The 22,495-nt window shown below is 35.3% G+C and overlaps 1 protein-coding gene across 2 annotated transcripts in view; it reads left to right on the forward strand.

Moving 5' to 3' along the window:
• Positions 1 to 22,495, forward strand: part of PPP3CA (protein phosphatase 3 catalytic subunit alpha) — a 287,229-nt gene that overhangs the window by 199,353 nt on the left and 65,381 nt on the right. For both annotated transcript variants that reach the window (XM_006208923.4, XM_072939945.1), the window contains exons 3-5: positions 12,685 to 12,809; positions 20,749 to 20,860; positions 21,902 to 22,047. In XM_006208923.4, coding sequence (XP_006208985.1) covers positions 12,685 to 12,809; positions 20,749 to 20,860; positions 21,902 to 22,047 — 383 coding nt within the window. The remainder of the gene's footprint in view (positions 1 to 12,684; positions 12,810 to 20,748; positions 20,861 to 21,901; positions 22,048 to 22,495) is intronic.

Consider the following 22,495-nt stretch of genomic DNA (forward strand, 5'->3'; position numbering starts at 1 on the left):
AGAGTGGAGTCCAATTTTACTCCTTTCTCTAGTTCTGAGACATTTGAAGTGTTAGGGAGTCTTGGGACTAGACCCCTCTGAAACTTTTTTAGCCATTCACATTTCATACGTCCAGAGGCCACAGAGTGAAGCCCTTGGTCAAAAGTCAGAATGTCTTCTTGTTGCTGAAAGGTCAAATCTGTAGCAGTTAATCAGTTAGAAGCCCCGTTTGTCCCTACTCATATGTGTAAGTCTTATATCCCAAGGATACTTTATATTTCTTAAGGGAATTAATTGTATTTATATTCCTTTAGTATAAAATCATATATTATGCTTTAATTATTTCACATTTATATAAGTTTGAAAGAATAATGACTGTTTCATTGAAGTGTGGTCAGTGCACAGTGTTGTGTCAATTTCTGGTGTACAGCGTAATGTTTCAGTCATACATATGCATATGTATATTCCTTTTCATGTTCTTTTTTCATTATAGGTTACTACAAGATGTTGAATGTAATTTCCTGTGCTGTACAGTAGAAACTTGTTGTTTATTTTATATGTAATCGTTAATATCTACAAATTTTGAATTTCCTACTCCGTTTTCCCCCTGGTAACCGTAAGTTTGTTTTCTGTCTGTGAGTCTGTTTCTGTTTTGTAAATAAGTTAATTTGTGTCTTCTTTTTTTTTTTTTAGATTCCACATATAAGTGGTATCATGCAGTGTTAATAATGACTAGTTTTCAATTGTCCATAGCACCTATCACATAGGAGGTACTTACTACCTGCTAACTAAGGCTGAATAAAATATCCCAAAGTAAATTAGCCATTATTTAGGATTATAGATGATTTGTCCTGTCTGAACTATGACTCCCTATAAAAAGTGTCAAACCATGATAGGAGAACCCAAGTGTTATTTTGTAAAATGTAGTTCAATTTGTGACATGACTAGTAACAAAGAAGTTTCATATTTAAAGACAGCTTATGTATTAAGAACCTTAAAATTTTGTTTAAAATACATTAAACAAAGAATATAGAAGATGGAGAGATTTCTGGGAAATTCAATGAAATGAGGAAATGCAACCAGAAATTACGTGATGGTATAAAACAAACTTTTTCCTAGTAAAAATCACCTAGTTTAATAACTTACCAAACACATTATGAACATGTTATTCAGGGTTGTTTTGTTTTGCCTTGTTTTGTATTTTGTCAAGGGAAAGACAAAGAGTTGATTGATAATTCTGATTGGTCTTTTTAGCAATTCAAATATGTAACAAGCATTCATCATTTTTAATTGATGAGAATTAAACTAAATTTAAAACTATGATTACTAATGAATCACAAGTTATCATGAGTTATCAGCAGGTATTCTCTGTTTTCCAAACACCTGCGTTAATTTGCCACAATCACTCACCTATACGCCATATATAACATGTTAGGAAAACATGATTTTTGCAGAACTTAATTGGATATGTGTCAAATGCTGAAGAAACAAGAAACATGAGACGTGATGAATGTTCAAATTGGAGACAAGCACATATGTAAATGTTGAGAGTCTACAAAGACTTTCTTGATGCTATGATTTCAGTCAGTTTCGGTAATTGTAACCCCTACTTATATCACAAAGATGAACAAAATTGTTGGTTTGTATCACCGCGGATGGAATATAATCAGCTCTATATAGAAGTCTTCAATTGAGTGAATATTGTTCTGACATAGAAATTTGAAATAACGTAGTACAAGTTTTGAACATTTTAAATTGATGCCCCTTCTGGATAAACAGAACAATATTAAACCTTTTCTTAATATAACTTGAAATTTCAAACTAAAAACATCATTACTAGAAGTAAATATAAAGTATCTGTAATTTGACATTTATTTTTAGAAAAACCATATATGTTCCTCCCTCTGTTAAGAAATTTGACAGATAGTAAACAGACAACGAAATGATTTGCCCGTATGGGAGACCTAAGTCTTAAACCCATCTTTCTTGACCATGAGTCAGTGTTCAGAAGTTTCAGGATGGAGAGGGAAATACTCTGATGTCAGGAAGCCAATAATTTTTAATACCATTTTGTGTATGTATGTCTGCTCAAGTATGCCCTAAAGTCCTTGAGACTGAGTTCCACGCCTTCCATTTCATCATTGTCCCAGTATAATTGAACACAAGTAAAAATTAATCTTTGATGTTATTTATTTATTACTTTAATACAGTGCATTTAGTAAATGTGTTTCAATGTTTTATTCATTTTTTTCCAGATATTCTGGAATATCTGCTTAATGAAAGATAGACAGGAAAAGGATAGATATATTAAGGAAATCTTGGCAGAATTAAAAAATAAGCTTATTGCATTCGTCAGAATTATTTTCCAGGAGATATTTTTTTCTGAACTAACTTTCAAATGAGTGTGTTCTAACATGTCTGTGTGGTTCATATATTTTTTAATAATTGCTCAATTAAGAATTAAAAATGCCATTTCCAAATATGCCTCCTATAACAAACAAACATTTTTACTGATGAAATGGTAGCATATAATCAGCTTAATCCTTCTCCCCATCAGCTCATTTGCGTATTCTCTTTTAGGAATAGCACTTATTACTAGCAGACGTAAATAGAGCCGACCACTTGAAAGTCAACGATGGGCAAAAACCCTTGCACTAATATTCCCACTGCCTGTAATTGTCAAATTAGTGATAACTATGTGGACTTCAGAATTAAATATCATTAGATTGCTCTCCTTAAGTTTTTGAAATATTAAAAACAAAATAATCTTTTAAATTGTCAAAATTTGAAGAGAACCATAAGTACAAGAGATGACTCACTTTTTTCCTGCTTAGAAGATTTTTCTTAACTGAGTTTTCCAGAAATCTAAGAAGAGTTTTTTTTTAGAAATCCATTTGGTGAAATACCTTACATTTCTTCTATTTACTAAGTCACTTTTGGCTTTTAAAACATTACTATCATTACACAGCCAAGGAACAGAGTGCTCTTGTAAATGAGCTTTGCTACAAAAGAAAATGAGACTAACTGGAAACTCGTCGTGGTGCTGCTGCTGCTCTCCAAAAGGGTGGTAATATCGCTAAAGCCATTTGGAGGCATTTTCGCTCGTAGCAAATGGAAATTGTGGAGCATGAGACCTGGTGTATTTGATTTCAACCTTAACAGCTTTCAACATATGATAGCATGCATTTGGAGGAAAAGTGGAAGAAAATAAAACAATTTTTATATGTTTTATTTATGTCCACATTGACTACAGATCCTTAGACCATCTATCTAAATCTGGCAAAGCCGTTTCTTAGGGAGCTGACTTCCGGAACAGCCACCGCAGCTACCCTTTCATCTTGTGTCAGGGCATTCCATGTGCCACAGTGAGTGTGCTGAGCTCTTTTCTCCCTTATATTATTTCATTTAATTGAAACAACACTTACTTTTAAGAGGTGTATTATGAAGCTCCTTATAGATGAGGTGTCTGAGGCTTCCTACAAAGATTAAGTATTTTTTTCGAGTTAGACAAGTGGAGGTTTACAGGGCAACATGATCAAAGCCTAAAGAACTGTAGTAAAAAATAGAGTGTGACTGTGTAAGGAGAGTGCGAACAGCAGATGGGAAGAGCCCATGCTTTCTTGAGATGGCAAAGCTGATTCAGGGAGAATTAATAAGAAAATGATTAAGTAAAAAGCCCCAGCTGACTGATTAAGGTCCATCAGGAGGAACACACATATACAAAACTCACAAACAGCACTTCTGAGACTGAGCAGTTGAGCTTCATAGACCGTGTTCTTAACCATTACACTCTGCTGCCTCTCAGCCAGGAAGAAATAACACGTCCAGGAAAGTGCCAGAACTGAAAGGGTACTGTGGCTACAGCTACCAGACAGTTTTAAAATTTAAAAAGCTCCAGGAATACAGGTTTGGAAGGTGCAAGATGAGAAAGCTAAGGCATAGATCTGTAACCCCCACATCTGGTTCCCAAAATGAGAGTCCAGCTTTCAGGGTCTTGGAGGGAGTTCGTGGAATTTGAAACTTGGCATCAGTATTTCAAAAACTGAAGAGTACAGTCTTATTTATCAATAAATACACATAAGTACATACATTATCAAATTTGTTTATATTTAGCTGAAATCTCATAATTCATCCAGTCCTCTTGATTGCCTGGTGATGACAGTCAAGGGTTCGTGAACTACATACTGTAAATAAATCCACGTATCAAGTAACCAGTAGTTGAACCATTCAAACCTAGACACAGAACAGAGTGAGGACTAAATTTAACTACATAATGCTGTAAGCACTGTACATATTCACTCATTGTTACGATCTATAGGTGTCACAGCCATGACTGACTAATTTCATGCTATTATGAATCTTCAATGGTTAAGCATCTTGTTAAAATCAGGTTTGGTGCTGAAATGGAAAAATAGTGATAACAGATGGAACAAATACATTCTTATTCAATAAATTAAGTTCTTCCAGTAAACAAAATAAAAAATAATCTCAGTGGTGAGAATACTCATCTTTACAATGAAAAAAATGGCTCAGTATTTAATTTTTCTATTGATTGGAATACACTTGTAGGTATACCATAGTTCTGTGTATGCTTGGTCATGCTGTAAAATAGTTTTAAAATGCAGACTATTCTAGTTTCTTTCCATCTAAGCATAGTTATAAACCGAGATTTAAGGGAGTCGTGAAGTATTTATATTTAGTACTGAGTTGTTTTGATTTTATTATCTTTCCTAATCTACAGTGTATTCCATTCTTGTTTTTTCAATTGTTATGTTACATTTCTCATTAACACTGGCTAAAAGTTTATTTATCTTTTAAAATAGCATCATAAATATAAAGGAAGTGTTTGAAATTCTTGTTATTAATCTATACTAGTGTTATTATTGTTTGTGTTTAATTTCATAGTGTTATTTTTTCTTTTAAAATCCTTGAAATGTCAGCATTAAGCGAATTTTAATTTGATTTAGAGATATTTCATTATTGTTTTATACTATCAAACTTTGTGTCCTATTAAAGAATTTATATTTTTTGTTTTATAAATTACCTAATACATGTATAACATTTGAAAAATAATATTCATTGTAAGGAAAATATTAATTGTTTTGAAGTGTACCTCTTTGGTGAATTAGACCCCTGTTATTTTTTTCTGGGTTAACTTATTTTGCAGTTGATGAAGACTTCTAGATGTATGGTGACTGCTGTAATAAAGCTCACTTGTATCTCAGTAATTGCCTGCTTTCCAAAGTTGACACATTCTGCTAATGAACCACACATATTCTGGCTGGGTGGTTTGTACTTGAACTTATCCACTAAAGTTACATAAGCCTGAATTATCAATGTGGGGAAACAGATATGTAATTGTGGTCCCTACTGTGTTTAACCTCTAACAAAACCTCTAAATGCAAGATTGTTCTCTGCAAAATTGCAGATTTTGGAAAAGAAAAAGCTGTAGCAGATAAAGGATTCAAAAACCAAACCAATAAATTCAGTAAGTTAATCCTCTCATGCTGAGAATGAGACATAATGTTAGTTCCTTAACATTAGAAATTTTATTGTCTTGGGAAAATGTGGCTAATACGGAAAAAAATACTGGGTTGAAGTAAATGAAGCTGAAAGTAGAGTAGAACTCTAATGGTGAAAATTGCTTAGCAATTCAGTAATGTCTTTTCTGAAAGACAAATTACAATCTGTTAGTTTAGCATGAACTGGAAAATCTTGTAGAGGAAGTTATTCTACTTCATGCAAGTCTTCCAAGATGATAAAAGTCAGTCTTTTGGAGGAACTAAAAGGCCTTTATAGAAAATTAATAGTGAGTCAAGAATTAAAAGCACTTGACTTCTAAATCATGATATTGTTGCAATTGTGAAATACTGGTCCATCAAAAATCTATTTTTTTCTGCAGTTTGTTTGACTGATTTTTTTGTTGTTGTTGATCTGTTTGTTTTTGAACACTTACTCCTCTGTCCCCTGGCACTCTAATTTCTGGAAACGTTTTTAATCTGGAATTCTATGACATTATAAAATTTTTGCTTAATATCAGTCAAAAGTTGACCCAATGATGTTCTTTGATGATTTCTTTCTATCCAGGCAAGCAGACAGGGCCAAATGTGTTTAAGTTTGAGCATTAATTCAACGCTATTCTATATAGTTTTATGTGAAAGTATATATTTTATTTTACATTTGTTGATATGCCTTCCACTCAGGGTGACAGCTTTATCAGAGTTCTTTTCAAGCTACCAACTGTATAGCAATTAAATTGGGACTTCATCCTAATATGTTCAGTACTGTCTATTCTTTACGTTTTCTCCTGTAGCAATTTAGTGGCCAATGTGAATTTTAAAACAATGGAATTCTTTGGAAAATGATTAAATTATAATATGAGTATACTTGCTTGCAGGGTCACTAAATTAAACATGCATATTTGATTACATATACTATATGCATGGTTGTTGTTTTGAACACCAGAAACCGCTGTTTCTGGCAGTCAGGAGACACATGGCATAGGCTTGTTCCCAGTTGTGGTTATCTTTCCAACTTGTCTTCCGTCCTCAGACGTTATCTTCTCAAGGGGCTGTCTGCCTCAGTGTGCTAGCCATTATCTTCTCTCCTTAGCAGTGTGCCAGGGACTCTTAGACTCGCCCTGTGCTGCTTCATTGTCCAGTCGGTCGATCCCAAGAGCTTTCTCAGCTAACTACAAAGAACCCCTTGTTACTGCCCCTGCTATTTATTGCTGTTTCTCTTTAGCACCACTTAGCTGTAATCTTACAGTGAGTAACGTCTCGAACTTGTTTAATGACTCCCTAATTGCTGCACTGACCACTAATCTCCAAATAATTCCTTCTCCACACACATACACACTATTTATATTTATATTTATATTTGTATTTATAACTTAAACCCCCTAAGTTTGTGATCTCAAAAGTTAGTAACTAGCTCTCTAGCATTAATATTAGAAATAAAAGTTATTTTCTTTCCTAAGAAATAAAGACAAATCCTTTCTGTATGTTATTTTCTGTTTCCCCCATCAAAATTCTGTCCTTCTCTTTAGAAAACTTAGATCAAAAGTTGTTGGCACCACTAATGTGTGAGAATCATTTCCAATAAATTTTTATTTACCGTGGGTTTAAGAGGCACTGAGTGGTGGCTGGGGAAAGCAATATTAAAAGACAATTACTCAAAAGTAATGGTTTGCCTAGGAATTAGTTAGTAGTTGGTTATTTAGGCATAATTTATGTATTTCCTAATAGTAGAAGAGAGAAAAGTAATAAATGTGAGCATCTCAAGTTGTTGGTCCCTTTTGCATCATTTGGTTGTATTGAGGATGTTGGAACAGCCACATTCAAAACCACTTGGTCACCTCGCTTAGAGAAAGAAAAAAGAAGATAATGACAATGTCACCACTTTCTCAACAAAGAGATTTGACCTCTCAGCGTAACTGGTAGTTCTTGCTTGTCCAATATGAAAACAGATGGAGGGACTGCATCTCACTGGGAAAATAACCAGCATGTTGTAGCACAGCAGGGCGCTAATGGATGAAGGTAGCCATGGTCCAGGAAAAACCCTTGTGTTTTACTTCGCTATCTTTGATGTATTGATTTCATTAAATGCCACAACTATACATTCTGATGGAAATATGTACAATTCTGGTAATAATCATTTTTTTGTGTTCATCCAGATGGATGGATATTTTCATAGAGACTAGGAGTGCTTTTATTACCCGTACTGTGCTCCTGTGTTTTTGGTGCTTTTTCAATATCATAGGTCTTTCAGAGCTGGCTCCTTGTTGAGTACCCTGCCCACCAGCAGTGTTCCACTGGGAATAAGAAACAGATAATGGGAAGCTGGGGAACGTGGGAAGCAGGGGTATGTTGGTGAAGAATGAGCTTGCCTTGAAAGTATAATAGAACTTGTCAAAGCCTAATTCTTCTAGAAATGCGGTTAAAACCAGGTGATATTGGAGATGAAAGGATCTTGCCTCATGGGGAGCTGGAGGCTGGGAGCAACCAAGCAAATGGTTTGCCTCATTAGCTGGCCCTTGTACTTGATTCTCTTTGGACACCAGTGTCTTTGGTATCCACGAGGATGGAAGGTGGGGGCCATGGCATCACACAGTGTGAAGGTTACCTGGCTATACTTTTCTCTTACCATCTCACAGAGGTAGCCTGCCTTCTATGTGATGCCCTGACCCCACCCTCCACCCTCTTGGGTACCTAAGTGTGGGTATCTCAGTCTGGTGATCACTTTGTCCCTGATGTTTAATATCAAAATGGTGAATGTTCCCAAATATTAGAACTTTGGAATAAATCCTTTATCTGAATTCTGAAGTGCACAAGTTCTGAGCAATAGCCACGTTCAACTGTACAAATAAAATTTCTCTTTATCACTTTTCTTAGATTCTTCCCTCTCTGCTAGACTCTATCAAACAATCACTTCAATATTATCCTTTCAAATGTGGGAAATTCGAATCTCACACCAACTTGAAATTAGCATTGAAAGAAGTTGCCTTTCTAATGTGTATCTCCCCCACATATGACCCCTGTGGAATGAGAGCTGAGTGTGCTAAGACAGGGTCAAAAGCATAGGTCTGTTTAGTTGCACTGACCAGATATGAATCATCTAAGAGCTTGTTATAAATATACGTCTCTGTGGATTCTGATACAGGACCCAGGAATCTGTAGTTTCAAAATCTCCCCAAGTGTTTCTGATGTAAAACCAGGTAAAGAAACCACCATGAGATGCACAGAGGTCCCACATTCTACCTATCTTGCCATGTGCTATATCAAAAGCTCTAGAGAAGTACCATCTCAGACAAGTTGAATACCTTCAGTTTCACCAGAACAAACCCACAGACCTGTGTCCAGCTCTGTCAGTCCCAAGGGCTTCTTAGAATCTTGACTTCTTAGTTAATGGATTTCCAAGTTAAGCACAGCACAAGCTCAGGGAAAGCATCCTAGGATGGCACGTTTCTCGTGCACCTACTGGGTGGTAGGTGCTGTTCTCCACACGGGGATTACAGCGAGCCAGACTGACAGCTTCACACAGGCTCTATGCCTCATACAGGTTATATTCCAATGGGAAGAATCAGGGAAGAAACAAGCATGCTAATGAATCATCTAGATAATTCCTGATCATAAATACTGTGAAGTAATACAAGTTGATGGGAAGAAGGGTGATTTAGGAGAGAGGTAGGTCCTTTATGTAGAGTGGTCAAGAAAGACCTCCTTACACTAGTGACGTGTAGGTGAGACGAATTGGATGAAAAGGAGTCAACCTGTGAAAATACAAGGAAGAAAGAAACGGCTTATTCAAAATAGAGAAGACTGGTGTCTAGTGAACAAGAAGGGAAATAGAATGGTGGCTAAATAAATGATAAATGATTTAAAAAAAAGATAAATAGCTTTATCTTAAACTGATCAGGAAACTCCTTAAACCTCCTAATAAGATATCTCCATTTTTCAGGTATATATATATTTGAGTTATTGAAAACTGGACAGCAGCATGTAAATCAGTGAAGCTAGAACACTCCCTTACACCATACACAAAAATAAACTCAAAATGTTTCCTTTTGTTGGACTTTTAATATTTTTTATGATTACATGTACAAGTTGCTTTCCCTTTCTGACACTATCATAAGCGATCCTTACTATAAAAGTATGATTTGAATTGTGTGGCTGTTCTAAGGTAAAGTTAGTGATAATGTGGCTGTCATACAGGTATCAGATTTCAGGGTATTTAGTTTTCCATGCCAGGTTTACAGCAGTTGCTCTCTGCTGTTTTAACTATCATCAAGCCAAGGTCCAGTAATTGTGCTGATCTTGTCAATCATTGAGATTATCTCTTAACACAAAGTTAGGCCAGAAAGAAAGCTTACTTTTCAGTTTTTATAAAATTGCATTCATGAAAATGTACTTTTGTACTCCAACAAAAGAAATCCTTAATATTTGCATTGTCTAGAGCCCATTTATTTATAAAATTGTGTCATTCTGTTCAGATTACATTGCAGTTGTATGTCAGTTGCTAAAATCACTTAATTCCTAACCCATGGTCCACAACCTGAATTAATGTCTTTCTACTTGTCTTTGACATGGAGATATAAAAATTACTGATCCTTGAATTTTTAGCCATAGCCAGGAATTGAAATGGAGGAATCAAAATAGAAAGAGAGGCTGGGAGGGGAAGAAAGGTGAAGAAGACACTCCAGAAGATGCTCTGGTTCTCCCTTCTCCAGACCCAAGCACAAGCGTCCCATTCTTTCTGGGACCTTGCTATTTTAGATGCAACTATCTTGAAATGAAATACCACTTTGACATATCATTTATCAGGTTCATATCAGGTTCCAGGAACTCTTCTAATCCCATTACATCATTGATACCTTTAAGTCTCACAATAGCCCAGTAAGGTAAGGTACCAGTGTCACCCCATTTTATAGATGAATATGTTGAGGCTCAAAGGAGTTGAGTAACTTACCCAAAGTCACTCAGGTAGTAAGTAGCACTGGAACCTGACTGTCTGGCTCCAGAGTCCGGGCCATTAAATGCTGTGCCACACTGCCTCTAATGGCTTTGATACTACCACTTTGACTTAGGGGCTCCTTAATAGTAGCCTAAAAATATGATTATTACATTTGCCACTATAATACAAATTTCCAAATAATGCTTGACTCCTCCATCCTACTCCATCATCTGGTTTCATGTTTTACCTGAGCCTTATCCCATGATTGACCCTTGTTCCTCTGATAGATGAGAGAGGGCCAGCAGCAAAAATTCATGGTCACAGGCATTCACATTTAAACGCTCTACTTCATACCTTCTTTCCCTGAAATTCCTTCCTTCAACTTCTGAACATAATGAAGGGCATGTGAAGAAAGGCTTAGTTTCCAGCCAAACCTTTATTTGTGATTCCTGGTTTTGAAATATACACATGGCAGGTGTAAAACTTCCTACAATTTTAGAGAAACTTGTGATAAGTAAGCTATACCAACCATAATTTCCAAGAATAAATCAAGGTGAATTATCTTATTACTTACTAACTAATAAGCTTTATCCTTGCCTTTTTAAAATGTGATCATGCATGATGGGCTAATTCAGTCTTTTAAGTGGATTTCTTATTAGTTTTATTGTTACTAGCCCATGTTAGTTTTAAGAATTGTTTTATTATCTACTTAATTTTTAGTTGTTCTGTTACTTTTTTTATTTACATCAGTTTTTGCAGTTCTAAATGCAGGAATGCAAGTCTCCTCCAAAGTGGGTACTGGCATCTGTGCCCAGCAGTGTTTGAACCACGACACTTGTTGCTCTTTCTTTCTTTCCCTTTGGTTAGAATATTACAAGAAAGTACATGGTATGTCTCTCAAAAACCAAATTCCTCACTAATCCAGGATAAGGACCCATTTGCAAAATAGTCAACTGAGGAATAAAAAAAATTATTTGTAAGCGATCTTCTAATGTGATAGTATTTCAAAAGTGGAAGGATACGTTTTTATTCATCCATTGTCTTACAGTTTTTTCACCAATAAATTCCTTTGACTTATTCTCCATTCTATCAATTTTCATCAGATAAAGGAATGAAGTTTAAAACATTTCCATGCCTTGCTTGTGATTGCAGCATAGAGTATATTGAGAGAGCATCCTTGGCCTCCTGATTTCTTGTTCTCTGATTCATTCATTCTGTGAACCTCTTCGTGTTCAAGAAACAGCCACATCACACTCATCATTCAAACACAAAACTGTTTAAAATATGAAGTATATATACATACACATATGTAAGCCATATAAAAAAATCAAAGATATAACATGACGGTTATATCAGCAAAAATCTTTCAATTAGGCAAATCTGAGTGGAAGCTCTGGATCATTCATTGTTAGCGGTGATCTTACCTGGCCACATAACCATAATGGAGTTAATTATTTTTTTAGGGCTTTAAAAGTAGTAAATGAAATAGTAAATATTGAATATGTGGTTTTTAAAAAGAGAGATACGTAGCTCTTAAGAATTTTGGTTTAAAAGAAGTGAGAAAGTTAAGAAACTTCAATTCCAGTAATTTTTGTACTGTTTTACAGGATTTTTTTCATTTCACAATTATTTTTGAAATTTTAGCATCTGGTATTAGAATACATCTTATAAAAATGCTCTTTTTTAACACAAATTTAAATTTAATTGGAATTATTTTCTTTCTTACTGGTACATAAAATAATGATGTGTTTTATAATTGATGACATGTTACATTTCAGTGAAATATGGTTTTTATACTGTGTATCGGCATTTCTTTTTGTTTAGGAGGCAATCACATGTAGTAGCTATATATTCAGACTTCAGAATATAGATCATGTCAAATACCTGAGCCTCTCTTTGCCTCATCTCTTCTCTGTGGAAGGAAAACCTATGCCATGACATTGTTGGTATTAAATTACAAAATGTGTATAAATTTCTTAGCACAGTGTCTGGTGTAGAATTATTAATTGCACAGCAAGTAATAGCCATTATTGTTATTGTTTTCTTTATTTTTTCACTTAATCTGTGAATTGATAGACCTGGATGCTGAAGCCAGGTCTGCCACAAGTTAACTTTGGAATCTCTGTCTCACTTTGTTGTTTTGGCTAGATGAACTCTAAATTCCTTCTGACTCTAGAAGTCTGTAATTTTATTATCTAATTCAGAGTCTTAACATAATGCGACCATAAAATGAATTTTCTTTGTTCCTTTCAGTTTGTGGGGACATCCATGGACAATTCTTCGACTTGATGAAGCTCTTTGAAGTGGGGGGATCTCCTGCCAACACTCGCTACCTCTTCTTAGGGGACTATGTTGACAGAGGGTACTTCAGTATCGAAGTAAGTCTGCATCTTTTCTTCTTAGCTGCTCAGTAATTGATCAGCAATATCTTAGCAAAATGAAAGTGGTAAATATTACTGCCTCAAGCAAATCCCTAGTCTTTAACAGTGAACTTTAAAGTATACAATTTTGGGGATATTATATATTCTGTTTCCAGTTGATTTCTATATACTTTATATTGCATAGAAATGCCAAGGAAATGACTAATAGTGAGATTTCGCCTTTTGTACTTTGCAACTTTTTACAAAAATTGCATCATATTTTATGTTAGATAATTCTGTCTCCTGTGGAGGGAACTAATCAAAGTTGATTAAATAAGGAGGAATGTGTTTGCATGGTTATATCTTATAATTGTGAGACAATCATTTTTATAAATTGATAGTCAAGTGCAAGTGTGTGTCTGCCTGCATTTCTGTGTGTATGTGTGAGTCCACTTACAGCTGCTGTATTTTGTCTTTTTTGGCACCTGTCATCTAACTAGGGTAATTTGTCAAAAGCTTTAATTAAAAAAAAAAAAACAGATAACCTTTGAGTAGATGCTTCCCAACTGCATCTACTTCAGGTAAGTAGAAATTACATGCAAAATAAAGGCAAGGATCTCGTTTAATTCATGTGTTTGTTCTTCCATGCTTAACATGGTGTCTCATACATAGAAAGGACTTATTAAATATTTATTTATAAAAAAGTTTGAAATAAGAATACATTTTAAAGAATCAGAGCTCATACTATAGTAGCTGACATTATATATGCTCTTGGAAAAATGCATTAAAAAGGAAAACAATTATTCTTAATTAAAAAGAGAAATCAAATATACTGAAGTCTCACACCAATGTCATATTCATAATGATCATTTACAGAAGAGATTTTAGGTTGTTAAATTTTCATCATAATAATTATTTATTATAGGAATATTTAATGTTGCAAAAACATGTCACTCCTAAATGGCTTTTGTTTTTAAACTATTACACCAACTTTATTTTTGGTTATTCAACTCACCTCCATTCACTGACTATGTATATTTGACTATAAATATATGCACATATTTCTTAATTATTAATGGTTGGAGGGAGAGCGGGGATTGTGTTGGTATATAAGCCCAAAAAAAGAAAGTACATTTTAGGTATTTCTTCCATTTAGTAAATAACGTATTATCAAGCATATAACATGTACCTGCACTGTAATTTGGAAAATTTAAAGAAATACACATCCTTGCTCTCTAGAAACCTAAATCTATGTAGGGAAATATAAAAAGCTTCATAGAATCAGAAGCCTAGGATAGATAGTCATTCAGGATTCAATTATTATTTGAACTGATTATTGAAATCTTGGAATAAAAGAGGTGCAGAAAATAATTACCATTGGGATATAGGAAAGTGGGAGAAATTCGAGAGCATTCATGACTGGGGTTAGAAACAAAGAACAAGTAAGATTTAGCTTGGAGAGAAATTAAAGTGAAAAACATACAGAGAAAGAAACTAGTAAACCTTGTAAATCTCATTCATGGCCTAACTTGACCAGCTTGGCAGGGAAGTGTGACTGAGTACAAATTTTGTTAAGACCTTTGTATCACATTAGGGCCAGTATCTGCCAAGAGTAAGAGAAAAAGAAAAAGAAAAAAACTGACATAATGGTGGTTTGAACAAGATAGAAGTTTATTTCTCTCTCTAGTTAAAGCCTACAGTTGGGCGGACCATGGCTGGCATCACCCAGCATGGTGCCAGGGCCCACACCCTGCCTTATTGATCCGATGTGCGTGACCTTATTTCAAAATCAACCTTATAAGGCAAACAGCTACACCAGCTTCAGCTCTCATGTCCCCACAATACATTCAACTAGAAGGAAAAGGAGAAAGTAAAGCACATGTCCTCTCATTTAAGGATGTTTCCAAGAAGTGGAACAATCACTTCCCCTGGGCCAGAATTTGTCGGTATGGCCGTAGGTGACTTCAGTGCACAGCTGGACTTGAGAAAGACTGCAACAGACAGAGAACAGCAATGGGAGATAGTTTCTGCCACTTCCCTTAAATGAGGCTTATGTGGAATCTAAGAAAATATTTTTAAAAATTATTTCAGTGACTCTTAAATTCATCATTTAACATTTATATGCTCCTGTGAAGGACGAGTGAAATAGAAGTCCTACTTTCCTTGAAGTTCACCTTCCAAACAAGGAATGTCCAACAGTCTTCTGATGGGAGTGATTATTTTTATCAGCCAAATGATGGAGTATTATGTTGGAAATTTTTTTAATACCATAGTATTTGTGATTTTTAATAATTTTTCATCTTTTAAAGTCAAATCAAGGACTAAAAATAACATGGTTTCTTATTAGTTTAGTAATAAAGATAAAGCACTAAATCATATGTTGCTTAAGTAGCAATTGGCACAATCGAACTTCTCTTTTGTCTCCTCAGCTGTTTTTAGATAAAATTATTTTTTAATCTTCCCAATCTTTATGTAACTTTGATTTTTCACAAGAAGAGTTCAGGCTTCTGAATCTCTGACCTTAAACTGTTTGAAATTTCTTAAACTGTCCCTAATTAGAACTTTTTAGAACTCTGTTTCTTTAAAGAAAAGAAGTTGAGAAGCAGTAACCACTAACTTGTTCCTCAGTAGACTTTTTTTTTAGTCTACAGTTAATCTAAATATTTGAACTATGACAGTTGTGGTATTTTATGTAATATGTACCTTCTCCAATTCAAGCAAAGGATTGAAGTGCGAAATCAAATGTTGGTGACGCAAGGAATGTAGGTATCACAGGACATTTAAAAGCTCTGAGATGCATATTTCAGAGTCCCCGTCTTCAAAAACAGCTTTAATTGAGCTCGAGGAGCCTGAGAGTACAGCCCCAGGGACTTGCCACATGCATACAGAAATGACAACAATGTGATGGCCTCATGTGTAAAAACGATCCGTTTTGATTAGACTGTGACCTTTGAGGGTTTGGGGCATGGCTCAGTGATGGCATCATATTTAAAACAGAACAGACATTTCTGTAAAATATACTTACTGAGAATACTTTGGAGCTTTTTATTGTGGATTAAGGAAGCTGACATGGTTCGCAAGCTGGAAATGTATTGTTTGCCTAGTATAAATTATCTCATTTATCCCTTGCAGCTCTGCAAGGAATGTGTAAATGTCTCTTTTTTTCAGCCTGCAGAAACTAAGGCTCCTAGAGAGTCACACACACAGTAAATGGCAGTGCCGGGATTCCGAGTCTGTGCTCTTTCTCCTACACCCCGTGCCTTAGCTGTTTATTCGCTAAACAAACCATGGAAAATACTGCGCACGTCAGTAATGCAGACACTGAGGTGTACTCTTCCATTCACTCGAGCGTCCGCAGACTCTCACATACAGCCCTCTCCCCCAGCTATGTCATCTGAAGGTCAAAGCTTAAAATATGAAATCTTCTCTTTGAATATTCTATTGGCTTAAATAAAATTCTAAAATGAGAGCTCAGCTTTCCAATGAGTACTACCCTAACAGGCTTCGTGGTTCATCTCAATGATTCAGAGCTCCACTGCAGGTGCTCTCCTTTGGCCGTCCTCTGGGCAAGAGGAGCCTTAAGTTTAATTTTTACCAAATCAATGACTCTCCGCTGTAGTCTTCACAGGCACTGGGAAATGTGCCCTGGGCAGTACATGGAGCTCCTTTTATGTGCTCCCTCCCCACCTCTCCCCTATCTTCTTTTGCCAAGTTTAGAAATCATTCCTCACCAAGTTAGCCCAAATAAAACAAGCAAGCTTTTGAGCAGCAATGAAAGAGGTAACTTAGTTTGGGGTAATAATTTGTCTCACACCAAATCCCATCCTCTTTCTGATGATGGCGTTTTGCTAACTCACCTCCTTGATACATTATGCTCTTTGAGCCTATGTGTTTATATATGTTCATGTCTGAGTGTGTTTCTCTGCGAACGCAGGGAAAAACTCAGAACTGCAAGCAGAGGCACTCACAGCTGTTTCCTTCTATTTGCTTCCACAGGCCCCCTTTCTAGCCATTCTGCACTGCAAGGCACGGCCTTGACCTCAGAGGGCTGGCCCCTCCCGCGCAGTGCTCACATCTAGATCTCAGCCCAGGCCTCAAACACCTTGAAGCATAAAGGGTTGTTGTGTTTATTAGCTGTGAACTCATAGACTAGAACGAACTGCAGCAAGTCAGGCAATGTTCCATGCTTCTGCCTGAGAAAAACAAGCGAATGGTACAGCAAGCGATGTTCGGTGACAGAGCGATGTCACAGACAGGAGGAAGAAATTGTCTGGCTGTCTCCCTGCAGTCCATTGTCTTTCTAGTGCATTGCTGTTCCACGGCTGCCTCTCTGTGTGCTTGTCAGACCAGGCAAATGATGTCTTAGAGGAGCTGCATCTGACATTTCAGGAGTTTGGATCTTTTCCCAGCCAGTGCACATCCCTCACCAAATCGTCCTGTGACTGAGGACAGCACTTTGACTGGAATGTTTCACAGCACGTAGAGTTATTTTAGTGAGCAGCTTGATGTGCATCTGAAGCTACATATATGTATTTCCTTGCTTCCTCTTTTACATCCTTCTTTTCCTTACTCCCTTAGACAAGTTTTCAAAAATACACATCAATAAAAGGCATAAATTACAAAGTAAGTCATTGCACTACTATTATCAATGAACCAATTAAACTAATTAAGAAAATTATACCCTTAGTGCTGCTTCATTGGGGAAGATAGATAAATTGGAGGAAACTGTCTGTGATACAAATTAGTAAGAAGATAGAGGATGCTCAATCTCTCATACTGACTAAACCGAACTAATTTTAAATTATAAATATCTGTTTAATTATTTAGAGCAGGGCTGGAAAGATAGTTGAGGTTCCGGTTGAAAGTGACTAGTGCAACTCATTCACATCTCACCCGGCAAAAAGGCCACTCTGTTTCCACCTAAACCAGTTAATCCAGTGAAAATATTATTCCAATTAGCCATCCAATACCACATGGACAAAAATAACTAATTATTTAACTAATTTTTATTTCATTGCTCATTAACTGCCATAATTTTTTTTTTACCCAAGACTTTTTTTTTTAAGAATATCAGATTATAATTTTGTTTAAGGTCTTCAGCTCTGCGGAATGTTCAAATTTTAAATGACAAAACAGTTGCCAACAAGACAGTGTTGTGCTTGGCATGTCTCTCCCACCAGATGTTGAGGGCAAGGGCTGGCGGGGCTCCCCTCTCCAGTCCACCCTTGCCCTTTCATTTACCGTGCCACTCCTTCCATATTGGCTGCACTCAGGTTTTACTCAGTGTTTGGGAAGATACTTTGTTCTTGCCACAGAGGAGAGGGAAATAAATTGTGAAAAGAAGACTTATTTTTAAGGTACTCTGAGCCAGAAATTTAGAGTTTTCTTTAGTCCTATCTTTCCTTCCTCCTATTCTTTTATTTTCTCTTCTTCTCCTCCTTACCCCTTTATTCCTCCTCTCCCCCCTTCCTTCCTTTCTCTCTCCCACTCTCTTCTCTCTCTTTCTCTTTTTTTCTCTTCCCCCAATCTCTCTCCATGCCCCCCCCCTTTCTGCCTGCCTTCCTTCTTATTTACAAGAAAGGAGTTAATATTTCCTAAATTCCCAGTACATAAAGGATGCTTTACATCCATTACATAGTAAGGGACAGGAAATGTGTATTGAATCATTTAAAAGGTAAATAGGTGTGATAGGATATCATAGATCCTTTCTGATTAAAACAGGATCTTTAACAGGTTGGCAAAAAAGGAAATCATGGGTCTCAGAATGTGAATCGTCTGGTAGTATTTTAGTAGAGTTAAAAAAATGCATTTTAGGTTTTAGTTGGAGAGATTATAACTTTGCTTTAAAATAAATTGTTACAGACAAAACGAATTTGAAGAGTTCAGAATGGTGGTTACATTTTTTAAAAAGGATCTTGTTTGGGAGGGGGCACTAAGGAGCCATCTGGGTGTTGCAATGTAACTGAATTTGGGTAGTGGTTCCGTGGGAATATACATATGCAAAAATTCATTGACCAGTACGTTAAAGATACGTACACTTCACTGGATAGAAGTTATACTTTAATAAAAATGAAAAACAACAAAACTTTTTTAAAAGTAACTATAATGTAGCCAAAACATGTATTCTCTCCCTGAGTATACATTAAATAACAACCATTTCAACAAGTATATATAATTTTGAAAAGACTTCACATACCCATTCCTATTCCAAATCAGACATCCAGTGTTAACAACCTATTTGGAAAAAAAAAAGTATATATGTGTGTGTGTGTATATATATATAAATTTATATTTTTATAATTCTAAATAATTTATATCATTTATGTATAATATATAAACAAAATATACATATGATGCAATCTTATAAATTTTACATCAAGAATAGTTCCCACATTGATATTAGTGTTTGTTTATAAGTATCTTCTCTGAAATGTGAGACAAGCTTGATAATACAGATTCCTTTAATTAGAACACGTAAGTGTACCTATAACCTGATACAAGCAATGAGAGCATCACTGAGCGACGTACTGCCTACTGAACAGATTGTAATCCTTCAATAAAGACTAGTTGGTCAACTTTTCAAAAATAGTCATATCATCCATCACATGAACTTTAGGTACTAACAACCATCAGAAAAAGGTAATTCAAAAATTAATTAATGTAATATATATATGTAAACTTTGATGTCAGCCCATTATTTGTGTTTATTCAATCATAATTACATAGTTGGGGATAATATCTTGCTTGAAGAGCTCAATAATGCATATTTTTTCTGATAATTAGTATCTTCTTTAAAACTTGGGCTGTGCATTCAGACAGTATTTTCACTCATTTATTTTAATAAGTTATCATATGAGCTGCCAGAGATGATAATTGTTCACAGGTAGCACAACAGATGAACTGCCAGTAGCTCTTTCCTGGATGTTGGGAAGCTCATTGTTAAACTGTAAATACTGTTTGCTTTTTGGTTTTCGATTTTATTAACCAGAATCAGGCTTGTCTCAATATTTTTCTGGTTCTGTATCTTCTTAGCTTCACGTTCAGAATAAACTTCATCAGGATGAAAAAGCATACTTGTTTTCAGTGTGCTTTTCTGTTCCCTGTGGATTTTTAATGAGTGCTATTCGAGGATAAGGCAATTGAAGTTAAATCTTGAGTATCCCAGTTATCTTAATTCACACTCCAGGCAGACTGCATCCGTGTAGGTTTATTCCAAGCCTGGTGATCTTATACCCTGCCCTCATCTTTATACAAACTTCAATACCCAAATAATTAATTTGAGAGTTTTAAGGTAAATGAAATGTTTCCCCTAGCTATTAGCTGCATGTGTAGTGAGATTCCCTGGCTTTCAGTTTAATTATAATTAAGTATAAAACAAAAAGCTCAAGGCTTTCAATACCAAAGGCACTGAAATAAAAGACAAGAGAATGGGAGAGAAGAAGGCTAGTGAAGGAGAGAGCGTAATAGAAAACAGAGTCACAGTCCATGTCAGCCCGAGCTTGCCAACGACTGCTTCCAAATTCTGTCTTCCTTTTCCTTTCTAATTCTTCCATGTCTCTAACCTGATTTTTACAAAATAATTAGCTTTATAAAGAGAAGTGTCTTTTTTATTAATTGTTCATCACATTTCTTCTCATATGTTTACACAAGTGTATTTTCATTTTTAGTCTATTTTCATTCAAGCTTTTTCCAACAAACTGTAGGCTGTCCATTGTTTTCGTGTGGTGTAGATCCTCAGTGCAGTGTTTGTACTTTAGCATAGATGAATCTTTGCTCTGTACCAAAGTAATATTTTCAGTTTGATTTTCAATATCTTCCTTAAAAAAAGATCTAGCCTTTTGGGGACTTTGGGTCACAGCAGCACATTCGGTTCATGTCTTCCTGATATGTGAGCCAAGGTACGCGTTAAGTATAATGGAAAATATTTATTTCTATATTATTCTTTTTTTTCCCACAGTGTGTGCTGTATTTGTGGGCTTTGAAAATTCTTTACCCCAAAACACTGTTTTTACTTCGTGGAAATCATGAATGTAGACATCTAACAGAGTATTTCACATTTAAACAAGAATGTAAGTATACTTCAGGCTTCTTCCTTCAACACCATATGTACTAAATAGACATTTTAATCCCTACTAAGAGTGTCTTACAATATGATTCATTGCTTAAAAGTCAGAAACTCAAAAAAAGACACTCTATTATCTCATTCCATATTCTTTCTGAACATAGACAGTTAAGAGAATTCAGAATGTCTTTTTAAATGATGAATTCTTTATAAAGTGATATAAAAATTTGAATTGATATTTGATGTAATTTGTCCCAAGAAACAAGTGACTAAATTATTTTTAAAATAGCCAGATTACTATTGTTCATGATAATCCTACTCTTTATTCTCAAATCACTCAATAAAAACCAGTGGAAGGCAGACTCAACTTTGTGCTTCTCTTTCTGAATCCAGTAGATTTACCAGCCACTCATGGATTTTACAGAATTAAAGATGACTTCTTCCTTTAGCAAAAAGTACTAGGAGTGAGGAGTACTTCATATAAACTTCATTTCCCTCCTGTCTTAATTTTCCTCATTGTCCTTGGAAACTTAAATTTCTCTCTGGCATTTAGTTCTGTTTCAAAGGAGCACAGGGACTTCTCTCAAAACGTTAGATATAAGTCAATAAGGGAAAAGCAATGTGCAGTGATTTAGAAACAACTTTGGAAAATTTCTTGCCATCTGCTTTTCTCTAAGAACATTCAGGAGAATCAGCCAATTTTATGTTCTTCTGGCTGGTCTCCTAGTTGTGTGTTTTTTTCTTTTTGATATACATCTGCAGATAAATAGCGGTGATGCATGTATGCAAAAGTTCTTGCCTCCGTTACACAAAAAGTTACTGAAAACCTTAAATATGGATGAACCAAAAAAATTAAAAAACAGTAGATATAAAGGCTAATATATAACTTTAAAAAGTCTTCTTGTGTTTTGGAATTTTGCATGTGTAGTTATATGCTAATAATATGATTCCGGGAAGAAAACATTAAAAAAGAAAAGGCTATTTTAATGAACTGATCCTACCTCTGAAATCATAAGAGTAAGTAGTTGGTTTTTAACCTGTTTTAAAGGTAAAATAAAGTATTCAGAGCGTGTCTATGACGCCTGCATGGATGCCTTTGACTGCCTGCCCTTGGCTGCCCTGATGAATCAGCAATTCCTGTGTGTACATGGTGGTTTGTCTCCAGAGATCAACACTTTAGATGACATCAGAAAAGTAAGTTCTGTTATTTTCCAAGTGTAATAATTTTGTGTACTTCATTAATAAATAGAAGACATTAATTTCCTTTCCTTTATTAATAACTATCCTTTTAAATCAGTGATTTAAAGTGGTCATGAATCTTTTCTTTGTATACTTTTTTTTTTAATCTAGAAAGCAATATATATTAACACTTGGAATAGGTTTCATCTCTGAAGCCTCAAGGTTCGTTTCACCATGGAACATGTGTCATTAGAAATGTAAAATATTTGATGACTAAAAAATATATATGCCTTTTCATCTCCCTTTGGCTTGTTTCGAACAACCTACTGTGTTAACATGGTATATTACAGTTAAAAAACACTGCTTTCCTCTTGGGGAAATATCACAACTTGACCTTTAAAACGTGTCCATAGTATCATTTTTTTTAAATCTACTATTTTTACAGCTTGAAATTTTAAGGTAA

The sequence above is a fragment of the Vicugna pacos genome, chromosome 2 (genome assembly GCF_048564905.1).
Source record: "Vicugna pacos chromosome 2, VicPac4, whole genome shotgun sequence".
Lineage (NCBI taxonomy): Eukaryota > Metazoa > Chordata > Mammalia > Artiodactyla > Camelidae > Vicugna > Vicugna pacos.